Source organism: Desmodus rotundus, chromosome 11, assembly GCF_022682495.2.
Source record: "Desmodus rotundus isolate HL8 chromosome 11, HLdesRot8A.1, whole genome shotgun sequence".
NCBI lineage: Eukaryota > Metazoa > Chordata > Mammalia > Chiroptera > Phyllostomidae > Desmodus > Desmodus rotundus.
Window position 1 is genome coordinate 309,261 of NC_071397.1, and position 20,908 is coordinate 330,168.

General features: G+C 51.0%; 1 protein-coding gene across 5 annotated transcripts in view; it reads right to left on the minus strand.

Annotated features, from left to right (window-relative positions):
* Positions 1-16,383, minus strand: part of GABBR1 (gamma-aminobutyric acid type B receptor subunit 1) — a 30,021-nt gene extending 13,638 nt beyond the window's left edge. The window contains exons 1-11 of one of the 5 annotated variants that reach the window (XM_053913856.1): positions 16,028-16,383; positions 15,612-15,702; positions 14,792-14,995; positions 13,888-14,073; positions 12,538-12,558; positions 10,975-11,135; positions 7,593-7,727; positions 7,092-7,262; positions 5,939-6,040; positions 5,508-5,573; positions 4,891-5,082 (exon numbers count right to left, since the gene is read on the minus strand). In XM_053913856.1, the coding sequence (XP_053769831.1) occupies positions 4,891-5,082; positions 5,508-5,573; positions 5,939-6,040; positions 7,092-7,262; positions 7,593-7,727; positions 10,975-11,135; positions 12,538-12,558; positions 13,888-14,073; positions 14,792-14,995; positions 15,612-15,702 (1,329 nt within the window). In that variant the 5' untranslated portion in view covers positions 16,028-16,383. Of the gene's footprint in view, positions 1-4,890; positions 5,083-5,507; positions 5,574-5,938; positions 6,041-7,091; positions 7,263-7,592; positions 7,728-10,974; positions 11,136-12,537; positions 12,559-13,887; positions 14,074-14,791; positions 14,996-15,361; positions 15,415-15,611; positions 15,792-16,027 lie in introns of those variants that run through there. The other 4 variants (XM_053913855.1, XM_053913859.2, XM_053913858.1 and 1 more) reach the window with 4 other exon arrangements.
* Between the last annotated feature and the right edge of the window lie 4,525 nt (positions 16,384-20,908).

A 20,908-nucleotide genomic window follows, 5' to 3' on the forward strand; every position in this document is an offset into this window, starting at 1 on the left:
CAAACACAACTATCAATAACTGAACCTAAAAAAAAAAACAAAAGCAAAAACAAACTAAGCAAACAACTAGAATAGGAACAGAATCAGAGAACTGGAGATCACATGGAATGTTATCAGCGGGGAAGGGAAGGGCAGAGATTGGGGGGAAAAGGTGCAGGGACTAAGAAGCGTAACTGGTAGGTACAAAATAGACGGGGAATTAAGAATAGAATAGGAAATGGAGAAGCCAAGGAACTTATATGTAGGACCCATGGGAATTAACTAAAGGGGGGAATGCCAGAGGGAGGCATGGCGCACGGCAGAGGGGTATGAAGGGAAGAAAAAAATGGGACAACTGTAGTAGCATAATCGATAAAATATACTTAAAAAAGTGTACAACTCTAAGAATGAGCCCTCATGTAAACTATGGGTGACAATGATGTGTCAACGTAGGTTCATCAGTTGTAACTACTCTGTGGAGTGTTGATGATGAGGGAACCTGCACATGTATAAGGGCAGGGGGCACATAGAAAATACCTGTACCTTCCTCTCAATTTTGCTGTGAACTTAAGCTGCTTTAAAAACAATTAAGTGTTTTTTAAATGTTCGTTGGATGCATAAATATAGGTGGATGAATTCCAATTCTAACTAATTCATTTACCTGCTATTAATCTCAAACAAGTCACTGAACCTTAGTAGTTGGTTATTCAGCTTTAAAATGGGAATACTACTACCTTGAAGAGTTATTATAAAGATGAAATAACACATATATAAAATGCTGGATATAAAGCAAGTTACATTTTTGTGAATTCACATCTTCGTGAATTTTTGTCTCCAGCTTCATCTTCGTCACTATTACTGAGCTCTATAACCCAGCTCAGTGTTTCAAGTCCTGTATCTCCAATTATCTCTAAAGCATCTGTAATTATATGATCAATGATCTCAAATTAAAAATATCTAAGACTAAGCTCAATTTTCCTCACTCCCCAACACTTCCCAGGACATGAGATTGAATCCTTAAAACCACCCGCAGGCGTCCAGCCTGTAGGCCGCTGGCCGCGTGCGGCCCAGGAAGGCTATGAGCGCGGCCCAACACAAACTCGTAAATTTACTTAAAACATTATGAGATTTTTTGTGTGATTACGTGTCACAATGTATTTAATGTGTGGCCCAAGATGACAATTCTTCTTCCAGTGTGGCCCAGACACACCAAAAGGTTGGACATCCCTTACATTCTTTCAAATCACCAAGTTCTCTTAATTCCTTTGTTGAAATGCCTCATTAATATCATCCCTCCCTACACAGAATAATAGCTAATATTTATTTTGTTCATACAACGTACCAGGCACTTTTTTAAGGTACACATATCCGCTTATTTAATCCTTAAATAACCTAACAAGGTTTGTGGCCCTTTCTAGAGATAAGGAAACTGAGGCACAGAAAAGTTCAGCTTGTCTGAAGTACTGCTAGGGCACAGCGGGACGCAAACCCAGGCAGCCTGACGTCAAAGTCTCGACTCTTCTTAACCGCCCCTGCACTGCCTCTGTAAGCTGAAACGCCTCTCTTCTAGAGCATCTACTGAGCGGGCAGCAGTTAGCCTGAGGCTTTCTTTTTCTTTTATAATTTTTTTAATTTGATTTTTTTTTTTAGAGAGAGAGGAAAATGGAGGGAAAGAGAGAGAGAGAAACGTGGATGTGTTATTCTACTTATTTATGCATTCATTGGTTGATTCTTGTATGGGCCCTGACCAGGGTTCAAACCCACAATGTTGGTGTATCAGGACGATGCTCTAACCAACTGAGCTACCTGGCCAGGGCAGGCTGAGGCTTTCTGGGCAGTTATTCAGCCACCAAGTCTAACCAATCTGCAGTTCAAAGTAAACGCTACATCAGAAAATCACCCAATAGGGAAGGACTCATCCACTCTGTACGATGCCACCCTCATACCCTGCTGGCTCCAGGTCACGGCCACTAGCACATGTGGCTCTGGTGGCACCACTGACCCCCACATAACTAAAGTAAACAAAAACATCTTCCCCCTTGGGCTGGCAAATATAGAGCTGTCAATTTTCAAATGGAAATGTTACTAGGCAGTTTAAGGAAAACAGAACAATAAAAATTCCATAATCCATAGAAATCAGTGAAGTAACTACGTGCAAATTTATGATAGTAACTTTTTCCCAGCTCTGTCTGGCAAGGTTTCTACACGTGAGAATGAATGCTCAACAGTGATCTAAAATATGTACACTGAGATAGGGTTTTGTTTTTTTAAGATTTTATTTATTTTTAGAGAGAGGGGGAGGGAAGGAGAAAGAGAGGGAGAGAAACAGCAATGTGTGGTTGCCTCTTGCGCACCTCCTACTGAGGACCTGGCTCACAACCCAGGCATGTGCCCTGAGTGGGAATCAAACCAGTGACCCTTTGGTTTGCATGCCTGCAGGTTTTTATTTTATATTGTCCCCAGATCTGATGGGACCTTTATCCAATCAGAATTCACTCATTTTACTCACATTCTTACCCCCACCAGCCACCTGCCCCTCTAGCCCAGAGCCATAACCTCTCTCCAGAGCCCTCTAGCCCACTCTCCCACACCGAACTCCGAAACATCCTTTCTCTAAGCCAGGGTTCCTCAGTCTCTGCACTACTGACACATGGAGCAGAACAGCTCTTTGTTGTGGGGGACTGTCTGGCACAGCGTAGGATGTTTTAGAAGGGTCCCTGGCTTACCCATTAGACAGCAGATGCGACAACCAAAATTGTTCCTAGATACTGCAACCTCTGGTGAAAACCACTGCTCCAACCAACAGTCCTCAAAATGTGGTCTCCATACCAGAAGCATCAGTTTCCCCAGAGAACTTGTCAGAAATGTAACCCCAAACCCAGGCCTACCCCTGAATCAGAGCTTCTGACGGAGAAGGCCCTGTTCCCTTATTAACTAACCTTACAGGTAATTCTGATGGAAGCTAAACTTTCAGAACTAATCTAAATTTAAGGCCATCCTTGCAGAGTAAAGGCAACTCTGCTTCTTTTCTAAATCATCGTGGCTCTGGGTTCCTAAGAGCAACCCTTGTTACTGATCTACTTTTCTTGGTCCTATAATCTCTCCCTAGTTAACTGTTAAGGCTGCTTCTACCCTCTGGTAAATCTTGGCTTTTGCCCCTGGTATTTTAGGCTACTGAGCTTGCCTGGTGTCACCAGAAGCCCTATGAGCTCAAAGGCAGGCACCATTTTTCTCTAGAGACCAAGAGTCAGAAGACCTCTATCCAATTTACTCTGCCCAAATGTCCCTTCATACCCCTAACCACATCCCTGCTTCCTGTGAGGGGCTCCTCTAGCTCCCTGGTAGGAGGCAGAAGCCACAACTGGAAGGTCCTGGGCTCACGGCACCAACAAGCCTTTTCAACATCACTTTCCCAGGTTCTTGAGGATGATTCGCCTGTCGAGTAACCTTCCAGAATTTTTCCAATGTATTTTCAACCAAGATATCTTACACACAGAGTCCCGTAGAATGTCCCAGGACACTATCCATAATCAGAGCCTACATGGCAAATGACTAACCCTTCCATCACGACACATTGCCAGAATAAATGTCCTGAGTCTTCTTCCTCTCTTATTCACAAACTGCCAACATTTAAACAGTGTTAGCCAATGAAAGTAAAAATTTTTTAGTCAGACTTCATGGTTTCCCATGGAAGGTGAACAGGGCAGAGTGGTTTGGACTCAGAGTCAATTAGGGTTCAATCCCAGCCTGACCACTCAGTAGTTACAAGACCTGGGACAAGTAAGTAACTTAACCTCTCTGAGTCTCAGCTTCCTAGCCTATAAAATGGAAATTAAAAATCTACATCAGAGCATTGCCTTGAGGACCACGGAAATTATGTACGCAAGCTCCTGTTTACTACACAAGAGCAATTATTCCTACAACTTTGTTTTACTGAGATGTTTGGAGGGCTTTATAACCATTAGCTCATCCCTAGCAATCTGTCCAAAGCAGGTACTCCAGACCTGGGCTGCCCTTGGTATAGTAAGCAGACATGCAAGTAGCCCCAGCCAGCTCATCCAAGATTCTGTATTCCTTAAGATGTAGTGCCTCTTCCCTCTACCCTACTCACCTGTCCCCCACACCTGCAAAGGCTGCCTCAGCCTTCCTAACTCAGAGGATGTGTCTTCCAGCTCCAAGTCTGACACTAACCAGCTATTTGGGGCTAAATAATTTCAAGTCTCCTTCACATCTAAAATTATAAGAGCATTTAAAAACTATCAGGAGCCAAGCTAATTGAACAGCAACCAGAAGTGAATGTGAAACACCCTGTCCAGGTATCTCAGCTGTTTAAAGCACCATTCCACTATGCCAAGGCTGCAGGTTCAATCCCCAGCCAGGGCACATAAATAAGTGAAAAAACAAATTGATGTTCCTTTCTCTCTCTTTCAATCTCTCTCTCTCTCTCCCCACTGCCCCCCCTCACCCTGCCTCAAATCAATGTAAAAAAAAATTTTTTTTTAAGTAGTTAATATAAAGCAACTCTAAAAAGCTCTAAACTCACCAAGAAAATAAAATGTATTTCTGCCCAGGAACACTGCTCCTGTAAAGGCGTGCCTGGGTACACAGCACCTCTCGATAAATTATCATCAGTACCTCTCCCTCTCTTCATTTCTTGCTAACTGCTCCTTGTTTCCATGAACAGCCTTTCTACTCATTAAACCACTTTCATCTCCTCTCTCTTCCCTGCCCAAAGCAGTCAGAGCAGAAGTGGAATCCACAGGAAATATGATGTAAAAAGAAGCTCAAAGTGGGTAGAGGCCCCTTGCCCCTCCGTACCTCCAAACTGCACACCTGTTCCCCTCCCCTTTGAGGCTCCCTCAGTCCTCCCCACCTGCCCAAGTGCCAGCTTCTAAGTTCCCACAATCTCACCATGTTGGAAATGCTGCGGGTATTGGCAGGGTTCAGCATGACAATCTCAGTGGTGATGTGACCCTCCACCGCCTCAGTCATCTCGTCCACTGTGCAGTTGATGGACGGGTCATAGATCTTGAACCAATTGTCGGCATACCACCCGATGAGGAACCAGACATACTTCTTCCCGAAGAGCCGCTCCTTGTACACCTAAGTGCAAAGGAGGAGGAGGGCTGAGTCTTTGATTCTTTTTTTTCTTATATTGCTCGTTCAGCCTCTTGGGAATCAGAGAAGAGCAGAGAACTGAAGAGAGAAATCTACAAGTCTTGGTAGGAAAGGCTCTATTCCTCTTCCTAAACTCCTCCCTAGCCTCCCTTTTCAAGTGGCCTCACAGCCAGTAAGGAAAGATGGGATCCACAGGCTCCTCCAGAAATACAAAGTGGTGGGAAAATAAGATCTGTGCCCTGTGTGTGAGAAGCCAAGAGATGGAGTCAAAGCCAACAGATGGGGACATTGTATTAATCAACACCTCATATCATTTGCTATCAACTTAAGTAGAGATGCGGAGAGATCCCATGACACACCCAAGGCAAAGAGCCGCCCAGCCCCCCTCCCTCTTCAGATTCCAACTCCACCTCACAAAAAACTTTGCGGGCCTCAGTCTCGTAGAAAAGTCCCACGATGATTCGGGCATCCTGGCGCTACAGAATGGGAGAGAAACAGTGCTGAGTGTATCGGGAATGCCGGAGGGGCTAAGCCAAGCTCTTACAGCTGTGATTTCCTGACCCAAGGTGTTGAGTGCACAGTTCTATTCAATAGGTGGTGGGTAGCAACTGGAAGATGGAGATAAACTTCCCCAGGGGGTGACTGTCACGGAGGTGTTAGCCAACACAGTGGCGCTCACACCGTGCTCTGTTAAGTACATCAAATCAACATGTCGTGCACCTTAGCCTACACAACGCTATATGTCAATTACAGCTCAGTTTGAAGACAAAATAACCCACACCCCCCACCCGCCTCTCCTCTCCCGCCCACCGCTGCCACCCTGCCGCTCCAGTCACCCCACCTTCAGGTTTTTGACGGGCACAGCTGGGTCCGAGAAGAAACTCTGGCGGAAAGTAATCTCAATTCCCGCCTCCTTCACTCGTTCCTCAAGATCGTCCAGAGTCTTGAGTGGGAATGAAAAACAGAGAAAACATGGGGTGCACAGTGGGCAACGACCAGAGATCTTACCTGCGATTGCACGGTCAACAAAGGAACAGCAGCAGTGTGAACCTTCTTCCTTCAACACCCCGCCCAGGAGCGCTCAGAGGAAAGCACCTGGAGTCTCAGGACATGGCTCCCAAGTGAGGAGGAGCATGGCGAGCCCTCCCAAGCTTCTGTGTCCAGGCAGCTCACACCCACTTGCCCCCTCTTCCCACTGACAGCAGGCACAGGACAGAAGGAAACAGAGGAACCAGGAAGAGACAAGACAGGATCTGGTATAGATAAGATGGTATCAATCTCAAGAGGCAAGTGAGCAGACAGACAAAAGGACCACGGAAGAATGTCCTGAATCACTAAGAGAAAGTTGGGGGGAAGATTAAAGGGCCACTGAACATAAGGGTGAATAGAAGATTCAAACAGAGTAAGAGAGAGGAAGCCAACTGTCTTCATCAGGTAGACCAGGTGTTTCCTCTCCACTCCCACCTCCCCTTGTTTGTCAGCATCTCTGAGTCAGCTACCTGACCCATGTCCATGAATTTGTCTTCCCACCTGTCTCCTCTTTCTCTCCCTCCCCCTTTCCTTTGCTCTCTGTCTCCATCTTTCTCTCCCTCTGTCCTCCCTCTCTGTGCCTGAACCCACTTCCATAGCTCCATCCTGCTATTCCCATTCACACCCACCCACCACCCCCATGAGCACCTCTGGAATCTGCTACCTGGATTCCTATCACACGTTCTCTCCCTTACTGTGTCCTGACTTTGGAGTGAACCTACTTTAATAGACCTGGGTCATCTGGGAACTATCTGTCTGGGGAACAAAGCATCTAAGTGGGGGGAAAGCCCTAAAGCCAAAAAGTTGAAGAGGATCCTGAAAATGAAACTTGCTCGTCCCTCAAGCTATAGAAAGAACGTGCGCGTAACCCCCTTGTGTTCTCTTGTGGTAAAGAATCGAGGTCTCCCCCCGAATGGAATCCATGTCGCAAACTCTGCACTGCAGTTTACCCAGGCCCTCCTCACCGACGTGAAGACTTCGGTGGTCTGCTGGATGGTGGCAATCTTCTTCCAGCCCCACTTTTCAAAAAGTTTCACGCGGGTAGGATTGTGCAATGTGGCTGATGGATGAGTTCGAAAGAATGTGGGGAAGCGCTGCCGGTTTGACAGGGCTGGTGAGCTGGAGCCATAGGAAAGCTATGAGGGACAGGAATAGGGCAACAGGGGACGTCACACGTGGACTCCACCAAGAGCTGCCAAGAGAGCTTCCAACCTTGCCCACTCTCTCCAAGTGCTTCTACTTCCGCCCTAGGAGAGCAGTTCTCAAAGGCCCACACACCCTCACAATCAAGATGCCCCTTCCCTGATCTGACTTCAGTTCCTTCTGGTGGCTGCAGCGCAGCCAGGCCACTGTTGCCAGGAGGCCAGTTAGTTCAGGTCTGCAAAGAGCTCTGAGTCTTGGAAGCTGTCCTCTTAAATACACCCAAAAGAGAATGGCCTGTCTTCTGACCCCCAAGCGCCACTTACCACAATCAGGTTCCACATCCTGGCAGCCTCAGCCACGAGCGTGGAGACAGAACTGCAGCCGGGCATGAGGATGATCTTGATGGGGTCATTGTAGAGCAGCTCGTACAGGTACTTGGTGGCTTGGCCTGGGTCACACTAAGTGGGGAGTGGGGGAGAGGTAGGCCCTCCTAGAGGTCTTCTGATCCCCGCAACTCTCACCCTTTTATTTTCCCCACAAAACCTAGTTACTTCCCCCAACTACCCAGCCCTCTGCTGAAACCCTTTTGTCATTATCGCCATGCTCCTCTCCTTCCTGGCATCTGTTCCTACTTTCTCAGTTCCCTGCACCTATTAAATACCCTCTCTGTCCTCCAGCTCGTGCTAACCCATGTCCTTTCCTCCACACCCTTTGGTCAGTAGTATAAACGCATATACCCCTTCCCTCCTTCCAGCTCATCAAGATATCACTCCTACTCCTTACCGTGTTTCTATGCTCCAAATATCTGTGCATAGAAGAATCTGCAGGAATAGGAACAAACTCTCCACAAGTCCCCAGACAGCTTCCTCAAAGCCAGTTTAGGAAAATTCCTCCCTCACCTCTGCAAACTCCCTCTCCCCACCTTCCTTTTTTTTCCTCCCTCTTCTCCTCAGGGGCTAGTGATAAACAAGAGAGAGCAGGAACAAGTCCACTAGGGGGTCTAGCTCAGCATCCATCCCCTCCTACTGGGTCCTGACATTTGATGGGTCCATTAGAAAAAGAGACACTTAAGGGTGGGGGAAGAAACAAGGATGAGGGAAAAACTGGGAAGAATAATAGAATGATGTTCAAGAAACTAGATACTTTCAGGGGTGACTGAAGGAGAGGCATAGAGATGGGAAGTGATCAGTACAGACAAAACTAGAGGAAAGGAATACTGGGAGGAGGGGAAGTGGGGGAGGAAGAGCGATGGGTCTCCAACTGCCTGTTGCCCTCCTGCTGAAAGATGACATTTCAGAAGCTGCTGCAGCCCCAAAGGAACTGAAGAAGAAATGGAAGCCAGTGGGGAGCCAGGGCAGAGGGGACACAAACAGGAATCACAGGGGACTGGGGAAGGTGAAACGGGGAGGGCGAGTTGCAAGGAAATAAAGGAGGCCCCCTAGCATCTGCTCACTTCCCACTGAGCCCTGACATTTGGGACACTGTGGGAAGTTGGAGACGGGAGACAGACTCAGGGAGGCTGGCAGAGTCTAAAGAGCCAACAGGAACCCAGAACTCTGCTGCCCACCTGCCCCCACTGCCAGGGCAGTGCTCAAGGGCTGTTTTTTGAAGGTTCCTCATCTCCTCTACTTGGGCACCTTTGTGTATCTTTACGTTCTCAGGTCCCACCTGCCTGACCTCTCCCAGCATCTGTTACTCCAGATCCTACCCCAGCTTCCCCCAAGGCCCCTCAGTGACCCTCCCTTTCTTGTCTAAAGAAAAGGTGGTTAGGAACTACAAGGACACATAGGAACATATATAAGGTCAATGTCTCTTCCTTTCTGTCTGTCTCCCTCCCTACCTTTTCTCACACCCCTTCCCCCTTCCACACCCAGTGCGTTCCTGCAGACTTCCTGCACCACATGATTCTCACCCGGCCCTAATACACCCCTCCTCTGTTCTCCCTCTCCCCTGCTCTTGCAAGGATCCGTATTTGCAGGCAGGAAACAACACATTCCAGTTTGTCTGCCTTTTCATCTCCCCCTTGCTGCCTCTGCTATTTTCTCCTCCATCTCCCTTCTCTCAGGTCCCCCATCTGCTCCCCAACACCTCCAGGGACTCACCTGTCATCGGGGATGAGTCTGAGCTCCCTGTGATCCCCATCACAAGGCTTACATCCATCCCACCCTGTCTCTCCCTAGAGTCCCAACCCCACAGCCAACTACTTCCCTTGCTCTCCTAAGCTGGACCCTTCCATCAGCTGACCCTCTTTCCCACTCTGCCACTCCTGCCCTAAAACCTAATTCTCTTCCTGAGCCTTGTTACTCTTCCCATTAACATCTGGACTTAGCTACACAGGCACCCATCGGGACAGATTTTTATTGGTAAAAATGCAGATCCTTGGGACTCATTCCTAACCAAGGAATTAGAATCTGCATATTTAACAAAGTCCTGCGGTGATTCTGATGCACATTGAAGTTTGAGCATCACTGTCAAAGGGTCAGAGACCTGAAGCTCCCTCTCCAAGCCCCGTGCTCTCCTCTCCCCAGGCCCTCTTCCTTCGATCTCACTCGGCCCCTCGGCCCTCGCATGCGAATTTCTAGATAGAGGTTACTGTTCTAAAGCATGAACATAACTCCTCAGTCCACCCCAGAGGTGAGGTCACCAAATCTTTACCTCTGCACTTCATTTCACTCTCCCCCAATCCCTTAAGTCACTGTGCCACAGGTCAGAGAATTTAAACGTGAGGTCCCAAATATCCTTCCTCCCTGTGCTGCGTCCTTCCCCATACTCCCGATTATTCAGGTAGGAGACAGGAGCGGGAAAGGAGACTTACAGGACCACCCCTGCTGCATACACCGCACTTCAACTTCTTTACCTGCCCCCCCCCCTCACCTCTTTAACCCCACATCCCCTTTCTCCGCTCACATCTTAGAGGCCACAACTGAGTTCCCCAGGATGTGGGGGGACCTCTCACTGCTCAGCCTTCCTCCTTGCCCCTCCCCCTCACTGCCATCCCTTCCCCGTGCAGTTCTGCCGCCTGTATCCTGATTCCTCTCCACCCCCACACTACTGTGGGGGCTCCCAGGTGCGCCTCTGATCCACTTCATTTTCCCAGCGTCTCTGCGCATCTCTTGACCACGGATCTGCCTTCCCCAACCACATATGCTATGTGGTCTCCCAGTCCAGGAATCCTCCACGGGACTAGGGTTGAGAAGTCAGGTGGGGCTCTTCGCTACCTGTTTTTGTTTTGGTTTTTTTGTGATAAACTGGAGCCACCAAGTCCCTCAAAATGTTTCTCTTTTGGTCCCTATTCCTTCCAGCTCGAAACCGATGCCCAGATTTACCTTGTTACCATGGTAAACGTAAACTCCATACAGCTCCCCACCTCTGACACTCTCTCCATCCCCCAACCCACCCCAGGGTTAGCTCACTCCCCGGAGGATCAGGCTCAGCTTGCACCCTAAAGCCATCACCGGCTCCCGCAAACCCCAGCACTTCCGTGGGTCTCTGAGAACAGGAGGGTGCGCCTTGCAACGCGACTAACCATCTTGAACCTCCAGCCCCTGTGACTCTCCCCAAGCCCCTGCACTCTCGGCCCTTCTCCTGCCGGTCAGCCGCACACGGGAGGGGTCTGCCCGTAAACCCAGAAATGACTGAGACTGTGACGGCCTGGGCCCTGCTCCCCGGGCCTCCCCACCCATCCTCTCCCGTGTCCGGGGCTACCTTGCTGTCGTGGTGGATGAGCTTGAGCTCGTAGTCCGGCAGAATGTCCCTGCGGCTGTTCACGTCCTCCAGCGCCATCTCCACCGCGGGCTGGCAGGCCTGGCCCCCGGGCCAGCCCCCACTCATGGGAAACAGCGCCCCGATGTACACCGCGCGCCGCTCTGAGGAGGGGTGCGGGGGGACCCGCAGGTGAGGCCGAGGGAGATGGGGGGAGTGGGAGGCCCACACCGCCGGAGCCACCCCCACCGCTATGGCCACCAGGAGGGGCAGCGGCCACCCCACCCGGGTAGTGGCGTCCCCGGGACCCATGGCAGGGAGGGAGTGGGAGGCAGCTGCTCGGGGAGGGGGAGCTCAGGGGGGACACTTGTCCTGGGGAGGGCTGCTGAGGGGGTGTCGAGGAGGCCTCTCCATCCCTGGTTTTGTGGAGCGGAAGGGAAAAGGGCCTCGAGGCAGCAGGGAGATTGGCTTCCTAAGGTCCCCAGGGCTCTAGCTTCCTCCACGGCCACCGCCAGCCACCACCTCTCCTCGCGACTGACTGACCAACCGCGGGGAGGAGGGAGAGAGACGCTGGGCTGGAAGGGGCTCTGACGTCACTGGAGACGCGGAGGGGGCGGGGGCAGGAGTTGAGGAGGGAAAGGGGGCGGGGAGAGAGAGGAGCGCGACTGTGGGAAAGGCGGCCAGGGCAGAGCGCGGGGAAGAGTGAGGGGAATGGGCGAGGAAGGGGCATTGTGGGAGCAGGAGTGGGAGGGGCCTGCCGGAGCGCGAGGAGGCGGGACGCCGCTGGGAGGCTGGAGCCCCAGCGGAGAGGGGTGGGGCGAGTGGAGAGGGGCGGGGCGAGCGGAGAGGGGCAGGACGCTGGAAGACAGGGGCCGGGCCAGAGGATCCCACTGCAGGAGCGAACTGATGGGGCCCGCTGAGCGCTGGGATGCAGAGGGCGGGTACGGTTTTGGGAAGAGATAGTTGGGTGGGGAATGGGGTGCAAAGGGGAGTGGTGAGAACAGAAGTAGGAAACAAGGGGCTGGGAGGCTGTTGAAAGGGTGATGGGAGAAGGAACTGAGATAACAAAGAAAGGATGAAGGGAAGGAAGGGGGGCGGGGCGCGCGGGGGGGGGGGTAAGGGAGGAGCTAAAGGAGGGAGATGAGCCAGCACCAGGGGTGAGAAAGGTGGGACAGCTGAGAGTCCTCAGGGGAAATCCTAGCGAGGGGTGGACAGGAAAAGGTTCTCGGGAGGGTCTGAAAGTACCCCAAAGGGAAAGACAAGGGGGAAGCTCAGGGTATCCCAGCACCCTGCTGCCCCCTGCTGGGGCTTTGCCATTTGGCTGAAGCATAGTCTGGGAGAAGGAGGCGCAGAGGGAAAGGCAGCCAGGCAGGGAGATGGGAGGAACCACGGCCTAGCGAAAACCGGGACTAGAGGCAGAAAACAGGTAGGGAAAGAACGGCCCGCTGTAAACTGGGGCAGCTGGGGAAGGTGGGAGGACTCTAGGGGCAGAATTCGGGCGGGTGGAGGGTAAAGAGTGAAGGGGCAGGGTATTGCAGTGCACGCGATAAGGGTTTCTGAGCTCACCTGAGTGTGGCGTTCGATTCACTGGCAGCAGGAAAGACGGGATCAAAGAAGAGTTACCACTGGCGCCCAGCTCCCCTGGCCTCATCCCCAGCCCCTTCCCACACCTGTTCATGCCCAAGACAGGGGAGACGGGGAGATTCTGCTACCTTTCTGTGGGGAGGATGCCTTTCTGAGGGGAGGGTGCCTGGATAAGAGCAAGTCGGACTGTGGGTCAGGACTTTCTAGTTTTCTTCTTTTATTTTGAGTAAGACAGCAGAATTTAAGACAGAAATGCCTACAGCTAAGACATGGGCAGATCCTGGTTTGTAGAGCCTAGATATTATAAAAGTTGGGGGTCTGTCTTTTAGAGAAAACAATTACAAATACAATTGGTTTTAAGCTATTGATGTTAAATCATCTTACTCAGGTAGTTTTTATAAACTACCTATGGCCATGTGAAAACATTATTAGAGCACAAGAAGAGGCCTGTGTAAATGAGGAAATCTAAAGCTTAAATTTCATTCGTTTCATAGTTAACCCAGCCCTCCATGGGACTCCTAATTTCCAGAATGGAATGATAAACTACATGCAGAATAATTAACTGAGAACCCGAGAATGTTGAAAGAGTCCGCAAGGGAAGAAGAAGCAAAAAGTATGCCTGCATCCCAGGAGAGGAGGCTACAGAGGGAAAATCTGTATGACTAAGAAAGGGGGGAATTTGCCAAACCAGGTGGCAGAAAAGGTGATGGACACAAGACCAGCTCCCTCCGTGAATGATGGAGGTTGTCTGGAAGGTACAAAAGAGGGCTGACTCCCCCATCCCTGGGTTGTCCTTAATGCTCTGACAGTTCCGCCGCCCAGTTTTAAGCCTTTTTCATTTTATTTTGATAATTTGCTACCCCAGATATTCTTTCCAATCTTATTAACTTTTCTAAGTATGACATGATTTATTTCTAGGTCTGTGCAGTAATTCAGTTATACAACGAATGGAGAGGGATCAATTCTAGAAGAGGTTTATGCACAAAGTTCTAAGTTTAGAGAAAGGGAGTGAGGATAGGGAAAACTGGAGCATTTAAATCTTAAGGGTGATGCAGGCTGAGATTCATAATAGAAAAGAGAAAACGTGAGGCGCAAGAACTATGAGCAGGGAGAAGATATAAAAAGAGAAAGGTAAAGAAAGGCAGCCCTAAGCCAACATAGGTAAAGTGGAAACTGAGGCCCACAGGAGGAAGTTTGAGGCAGATGGGTGGAGAAAGGGGCTTTCACTTCTGCCTCCCCAAAGCCCCAGTTTTTATAGCACCCATTCTGTCCATCCATTCCCAGCCCACTCTGTGCTCTCATCAGCTGCGTGCAGGCAGCTGTTCCCCTCACCCTGGCAGTGGGGCTTGGGGCTGCTCCACTGGCCCTGACTACAGACACTCCGGGAGCCGCCCACCAGATGGAAGTCAGGGTCACACCGAAAATCCACCCGGGCTCCGTCCAGGGCTGGGAGGTCCCCACCCGTCAGGAACACCTTCCCATTTTCCAGCATCAAATAAGACTTGGAGCAGATTCGGACTGTGGAGAGACAGGAAGAGAGAGAGACAGGCAGGTTGGAGAAGGTTCCTTCCCCTTTAGAGAGCAGGAGGCTCAGCTTTGGGTTCAGACCCACAAGCATCCTACAGTGCAGGAAGTCCACTGTAAAAAAAGGATTAGCCTCTCAGCCTCCAATCCCCCCTTGGCCCTGGAAGCATCCACATTCCCACAGGAAAAAAAGGAAAAACATTGTCACGTAGGGACCCAAGATGGAGCTATAAGCACATAAAATGGGACCTCTTCAGTGGGTGGTTCTCTGGCTTTGGGGGAGGGGGTGACTTTAGATGCACAGTCAGGTTTGCCTTTCTTATTCTAGTTGTCTTGTGTTAAACTGGATTCTGTTTCTTAGGCATGCGGTCTCTGCTTTGGAGACAGAGATATTCGGAAACGTGATAAAATCATCTTAGAATGTTTTTGCATAATCTGCCACTAATAATACTCCAAGAAAATAACTCACAAGATGAATAATCAGGTTATTTTATCAATGGTCAATGGCCCCCCAGTGAAGGAGGGATGAAATTAAATGTGCAGGCTGCTAATTTTACTGGCTCACACTGGGCACAACAAAGTCCCTCTTAAGTAAATGTATTTGTGAATTTAGTTCCACTGGATCTGAAGTGCTGACTTGCAAACAACAATGTTAGGTTTGAGGCAGGAAGAGGAATGGTCTTGAAGGGAGGGACTTTGGGAGGCTACTCACCACAGCGGCTGGGTGTGTCCATATCTGTCCAGGAGCCGTTTGCCAGGCACTTTCGGACCTTGGGCCCCACCACCTCGCGCTCTCCCCGGCACACATACTCAATCTCATAGTCCACAGGCAGGAAGTTGATAGCCTTCACCTGGTCACGAGTCAGGCCCCTGTACCTGATGCCCCCTTCCCAGGGCGGGTGTATGATCTGGCAACCTGAGGGGCGGGTCAAGAAGGAGTAAAGAAAGGGACGGTGGGGGAAAAGGAACAGGCAAAGTCACTGGGCGCAAATGCAGGAGACCCTAGGGTGTGGTCAATGGACAGGTGGAGGACAGAGGGGATGGGACGGGACACGTAGAGGGTCGGAGTGGAGATGGCTACGGAACAAAACTCTGCTCTGGCTAATGTTCTACTCAGGGAACTCTGGGTTAAGTCTAATGAAAGCCCGCAAGTTGGGAGGAAAGGGTGCCGATTAGGGGTAGGGAGCAAAGTAACTGAGAAACCGTGGGGGTGTGAGAAAGGCTCTTTTCTTCAAGGAGGGCGTTTGAGTTGAATTAGGATGAGATGGGACGGGGGTCTTACAAGGCCACCTGGGAGGAACGTAGAGCTCAGAAAAGGGCAGAACTGGGGTCGTCCTGTGGGGCCAGAAAGGGGTGCCGTTGAGGAAACAGCGCAGGGTCACAGAAAGGTGGCCTCGTCCTGACGCGGGGCGATGGGGAAGCGGTCAGGAGTAGCCCAGTGGGCCCAGCGGACGTGGTGGCCTGGCTGACGGGACAGGAGCGAGGGCCGGGGGAGATGGAGGGACGCCCGAAGTCGCGGGAGAAGGAAGCACCTTCAGAGGTGGCGTTGGGGGTCTGTGCCCCGCCCGCGCCCGGGGGGCTCAGGAGGAGCGGCGCCAGCAGCAGCAGCAGCAGCAGCAGCATCTTAGCGAGAGGCGGCCGTGAGGACCGCAGCAGCCCCGCCGGCAGCGCCCGGCCTCCGGGCCGCAGCTCCGGCTCCGACTCCGCTCAGCCTGGGCGCGAGCAGAGCCGCGAGGGAGGCGGGGGCGGAGCCCGGCGGGAGAGGGGAGAGGAGGAGAGAAGCCCTGTGCACACCCGCCTCCGGCCTCCGGCCCCCCCTCGGGACTCCAGCTCTCGCCCCCTCTGCCCCCCCCAGACCCGCGGCTCTGCGGCCCGGCTGCCCCAGCTCCCCGCCGCCCCTGCGGTCCCCAGCCCGGGCCCTCCCCGCCCCGCTCGGCCCGGCTCCTACCTCGGCGCTCCGGCCCAGCTGCCCGCCTGTCCACGGCCGCCAGGCTCCAGGCCCGGCCGCTGCTCCCCGCTCTCCCGGCACCTCTTCCCTCCTCCCGACCCTCCTACTGGACTCCGGGCTGCGTCCAGGCCGGGGGCTCGGCCTCCTCGCCGGCTTGCCCTGTCTCCCCGACCCCACCCCCGGCTACCCTTCCCGGGGCGGCGGAGGCCGCGGAGCCGGGAGCGAAGGAGGCGGCGCCGGGGACCCGGAAAGCTCCCGGGCGGAGGGACCAGGAGGGTGCGGTAGCGCACCGGGCGGGGGAAGAGCAGGGAAACAGCGGGGAGGGAGCGCGGGGGAGGGGAGCCCGGCGGGGAGGGAGGGCCCCTCCCACACCCGGAGCCTGGGGAGCCGCCCCAGCCCCCGGCCCCGCCCTGGGCCCGCACACGGCGTGCGGGGCGGCGGTTAGCGCAGTGGGGACGCGGGTGCACGTGCGCTCCAGCCGCGCCCTGCGGCCAGCGACGTGGTAGCGGTGAGGAAAGCCGAGCCCGAGGCGCAGGAGCGGGCGTTGAGACAGGGAGTCTAGGATGCAGGTGGAGGGAAACGGCTGCACAAAGAGAAGGCGGCTCTGGATCTGGGTGAGAGGTGAGAAGCCGAGGCTAGAGGAGAAGGCGGGTGGGAGAGGAAGAGGGAGCCAGGGTCAGACGGTGGGGAGGGCGCAGGAGAGGGGTGAAGGCCCCGCGCCTTCTAAGCGCGACAGAAGTCGGGTGGGGACGAAGAGAGCGGGGAGACCAGAGTGGCTCCAGGGGTTCAGCAGCATTTCTACCTGCCCGCTCCGGGAAAGGAATGCGGAGAGAGGACTATCAAGGGGAGAAATTGAGATAGTAGGAGGTTAAAAAAGGGGGGAGGAGGGGACAGACAAAAGGGCCCGCAAGAAGTGGACGGGCACCTGCACTATCTTCTGCAGTCCAGCAGGCCTGGCAATCCATAGTTACCACGGAGGAAGAGCTGGAAGCTCTGGAGACGGGATGGGGGAAGTGCAGGCCTTTTCACAGTTCTAGGGGCTCTTGGGTAGGTCTGGTGGTGGAAGGGGTGTGTGTGTGTGTGTGTACGTGCTTGTGTGGCTGTTGTTCATGTGAGTGACTTTGGGAGACAGGAGACAGGGGGCTTCTTCTGGGGGTGGGACCCCACTGCTTTCAGGCTGGCCCTGAGAAAGAGGTGAGGAAAAGCCAAATACTGCCTAGAACTGAGGTTCTTAATCTTCAACCTTTTTTATAACAAATATTTTGTAATGACTCCTTTATTGTGCTGATTTGAAATTCGTAGATACTACAGCCTACCTACATACATAGACCTTTAAAAGAACCAACATCCTGCCCTGTGTAATTAAAAGTAACTCGTAGTAACATAACATACACGATATTATTACGTGTGAATGTTGAGGCCTGACTAAACTAGATGCTGGGATGAGCATGCAGCCGCTGGCACTTACCCACAGAGCCTCAGGGGGGGGACTGCTGCACATGGGCCACTGCGGACGGGACTACTTCCAGCATGTTGTCATCAGTGAAGTGACTTAAAATGTTGGACAGCTCTCCTAGCAAAGTCAGTCTCCCCTAAATTTACACAAAACTGTAATTGCATTCCCAGAAAGTTCCTTGTATATTAAAATGGTTTTTTTTAAACTATTACATTTTAGACTCAGTTAATTAAGCACAGGTTTCACCTAGAAGAAATGTCCTAGGGGACATTTGAGAATCTGGATGAGGGACAATTCTTCATTATGCAGACTAGTCTGAAGACTATCTTATACCCCTGCCCGACCCATGAATGCCTATTGTGTCTTCCTCTCTCATCGTAATTACAAAAAGAAAGCCCACACATTTTCAAAATGTTCCCAAGGGACTGGTTGAGAACCACCCAAGTAGAAAAATGGGCAGAAAAGGAGCAGAGTGGGGCAGGATTTCTAACCACCCAGAATGACAGCCACCTCTCCTCTAAGTGGCCTGCCCTCTTAGCAGGGCAGAATCAAAATAAGTGGGTTTCAACTAGAACAGAATCATTGACACCAAGAAAATGCCATATGGATGAGTTTCTCAGACTACTTTGGAAAGATGCTTCCTGCCTCTGCCCCATCTGCAGGCTAGTTCAGCTGCCTGGCCAGTGGTACACCCTCCCTCCGTGCTCCTGTGTGGTCCTGGCATGGCTGCGTACTCAGAGGACACCCTTCCCAGACGCAGAAGGGCTGGGGAGTATCCGAGTGGGTGCTTTCCAGGCAACCTGCAAACAAGCTCCCAAGGTCTTTCATTCTGGCAACTTGTGTCTGGCTTCCCTGAAGTCCTGTCTAAAATGAGGGTTTGGAAAGACGGAATCTCCCCTGGAAAAAAGGAGTCTATGATTCTAGGAAATTGAAAATTATCTTGGTGATATTCATTACCACATTGTTGGTGCTAAATCAGAAAAGGAAACAATCTTAAGGTCCAAATCACAGGTACCTGATTCAGTAAGTTGGAATATATCCATTCAAAGGGTTATGAAAACATGTTTAAAAGAGTGTCTTCCAATGATACTAACATTGAAAAAATGAGAATTTGAGGGGAAAAAAGGATTCAAAATTCATACAACTGTGGCATATATATGTTAAAAAGCCAGAATAAAATATATCAAAATGTTAGCAGAATTGCCTCTGCGGCCCTACATGGAATCCATGCCTTTATTACAGTGGGTGAGACGGGCCCTGCTCTGGCCCAGGGACTGAACGCCCATTCTCATACAGCAGGGGGAAAGCCTAGAGCAGATGGGAAGCAAGCTCTGCTTCAGCAGCTAGAGTGAGCAAGCATCTCCAGGGTTTTAACCTTCTTTCCCTGAATTTCTGAGTCATCACCCTGAACTTCTCAGAGCTAACGTGACTCACATACACCTTCAGATGTTTTCGGTATTTATTACACTTAGGTGAGCACAGAAGCATAAGACCTTATTGGTGCATCATTTACAAAAATCTAACATTATCTCTTAATGCTTTCAACTATTTCTGTATGGTAGTATCTCCATGATGAAAAAACTGCAGCGTAGGAAGTTTAAATTAATTGCCCAAGGCCACACAATAAGTAGAACTGGGTCTCAAACCTGGGTCTCAGGTCCCCTTCCCCCTCGTTCACAGTGCTCCAGCAGTGCTGGCCAGATTGCATTCTTTTAACTTGCTCAAATACTTTCAACTCTGGGACCAAGTATACCCAGCTCTCTTTGCCTGGAGGTGTCCCCCTTGGCCTCCCCACCCCGGGTCATCTTTACCTCATTAACAGCTTAAGTGTCACCTCCTCAGGGAAGCCTTCCCTGGAGTTCCTCAGACTAACCTAGACCCTACACCTCACCTGTGCTGGTCCCTCTCATAGCACATTGTATTCATCACTCAAAGCACTTATCTCAGTGGTAATTAAAATAACTGTGGAATCATTCATTTAATACCTACCTTCCTGACCAGAACTCAAGCTCCTCAGAGACAGGGCCCCTGAGCATGGTGCTCACTGCATCCCCACACAAGAGCCGCGCAGTGCCTATCGCTGTCTTGTTAGAAGCTTAATAACAGATCAACAAAAATGTCTTCTGACTCAGAGATCACTCGTTACTGCACTGTACATAACTTCTTCGGTGGTCTCTGTGGTTTGTCGATATCGGTGAAATGAGATGCTTTCTTCCATGGGCCTTGGTGAGGACACAGCCTCCACACATGTGAGTCCTTGCACCCTACGAATTGCCGGGTGATAATAGTGGCATTTGTTTTATTATAACCATTTGGGGGCAGTGTGCTTTCCCTAAGAGCATCTCTCTTGCTCCTTATAACATTCTCTGACATAGGTATTTTTATTTCCATTTTGTAAATGGGGAAACTGAAACTTAATGAATTTAGTAATTTGCTCAATGTCTCATACATCATAAACCAAAATGAGAACATTTATTTATCAGACACCAAAGCCCCTGCTCAGCCTGATGGCCAGCTGTTGGAAGCATCTTCCAAGCCCCTATGGGTCTGTGTCCCTGGAGTCCTCTGAGTAACAGCATTGCTGTTGTGGATAAAACCCCAGGGTAATCACTACACGGGGAAGATTCCTGTTGGAAGTAGATCACCCTGATGTAAAGCAGGGGGCCCCAGGAGTGCTTCTCCAGGGTTCCTCAGTATGTTCCACTTCAACAATACCTATCCCACTGGTCTTCGCAGGTGCTGTTATTTTGCTGTCCATGACACTGGTATGCCCAGAACCCCTTCCTTATGGCAAGCCTTCCATGACTGTATCTAGTATTGCATTTGTCATCACTTGTGAACTGATGACCATTCGTGAAAGATCCTAGGAGTCAGAGAAATTCGCCATTACTCAACTAGGAGAATTATCGAAGCATATAAATAGGATCAAATTGAGGCTTTGGCAATGACAACAGACACCAACTCAGTATGATCTTTTAGAAAACTCGGACATCTTTGGGCTTTTGGGCCTTTTTGAAGTCCCTTGAACATCTTTAAATATAAATATAAATTCTGGCTTTAAAAAGAAAGCAGCTTTTAGTGTAAGCAAACCGAAGCCTCCTCTCCAGCATTAGGCATAGCAAGACCTCTGTTTACTCCTACGTCCGGTGAGCCCACTAATGGCATTATGGGTAAAATTTCCAGTGTGTGCACAAGTTCTCACCCACATGACAGCACTAATGGTGGCTCAAGTCAGACAGCAAGATGTTAGCAGGAAGGCCAGAGTTCCGAGATGCCTGCAGAGTAGCTGCAAGCTCCATCTACTTGCTCCCAGCCCCGGACTGGTCTTGCAGCTCAACTACAGAGCAGTCGACTTGATAAACGAGTTGAGTGTGTGTGAGAGTATGTGTGAGTGAATGTGTGTGCCTGTGTGAGTGTGCAAGTGT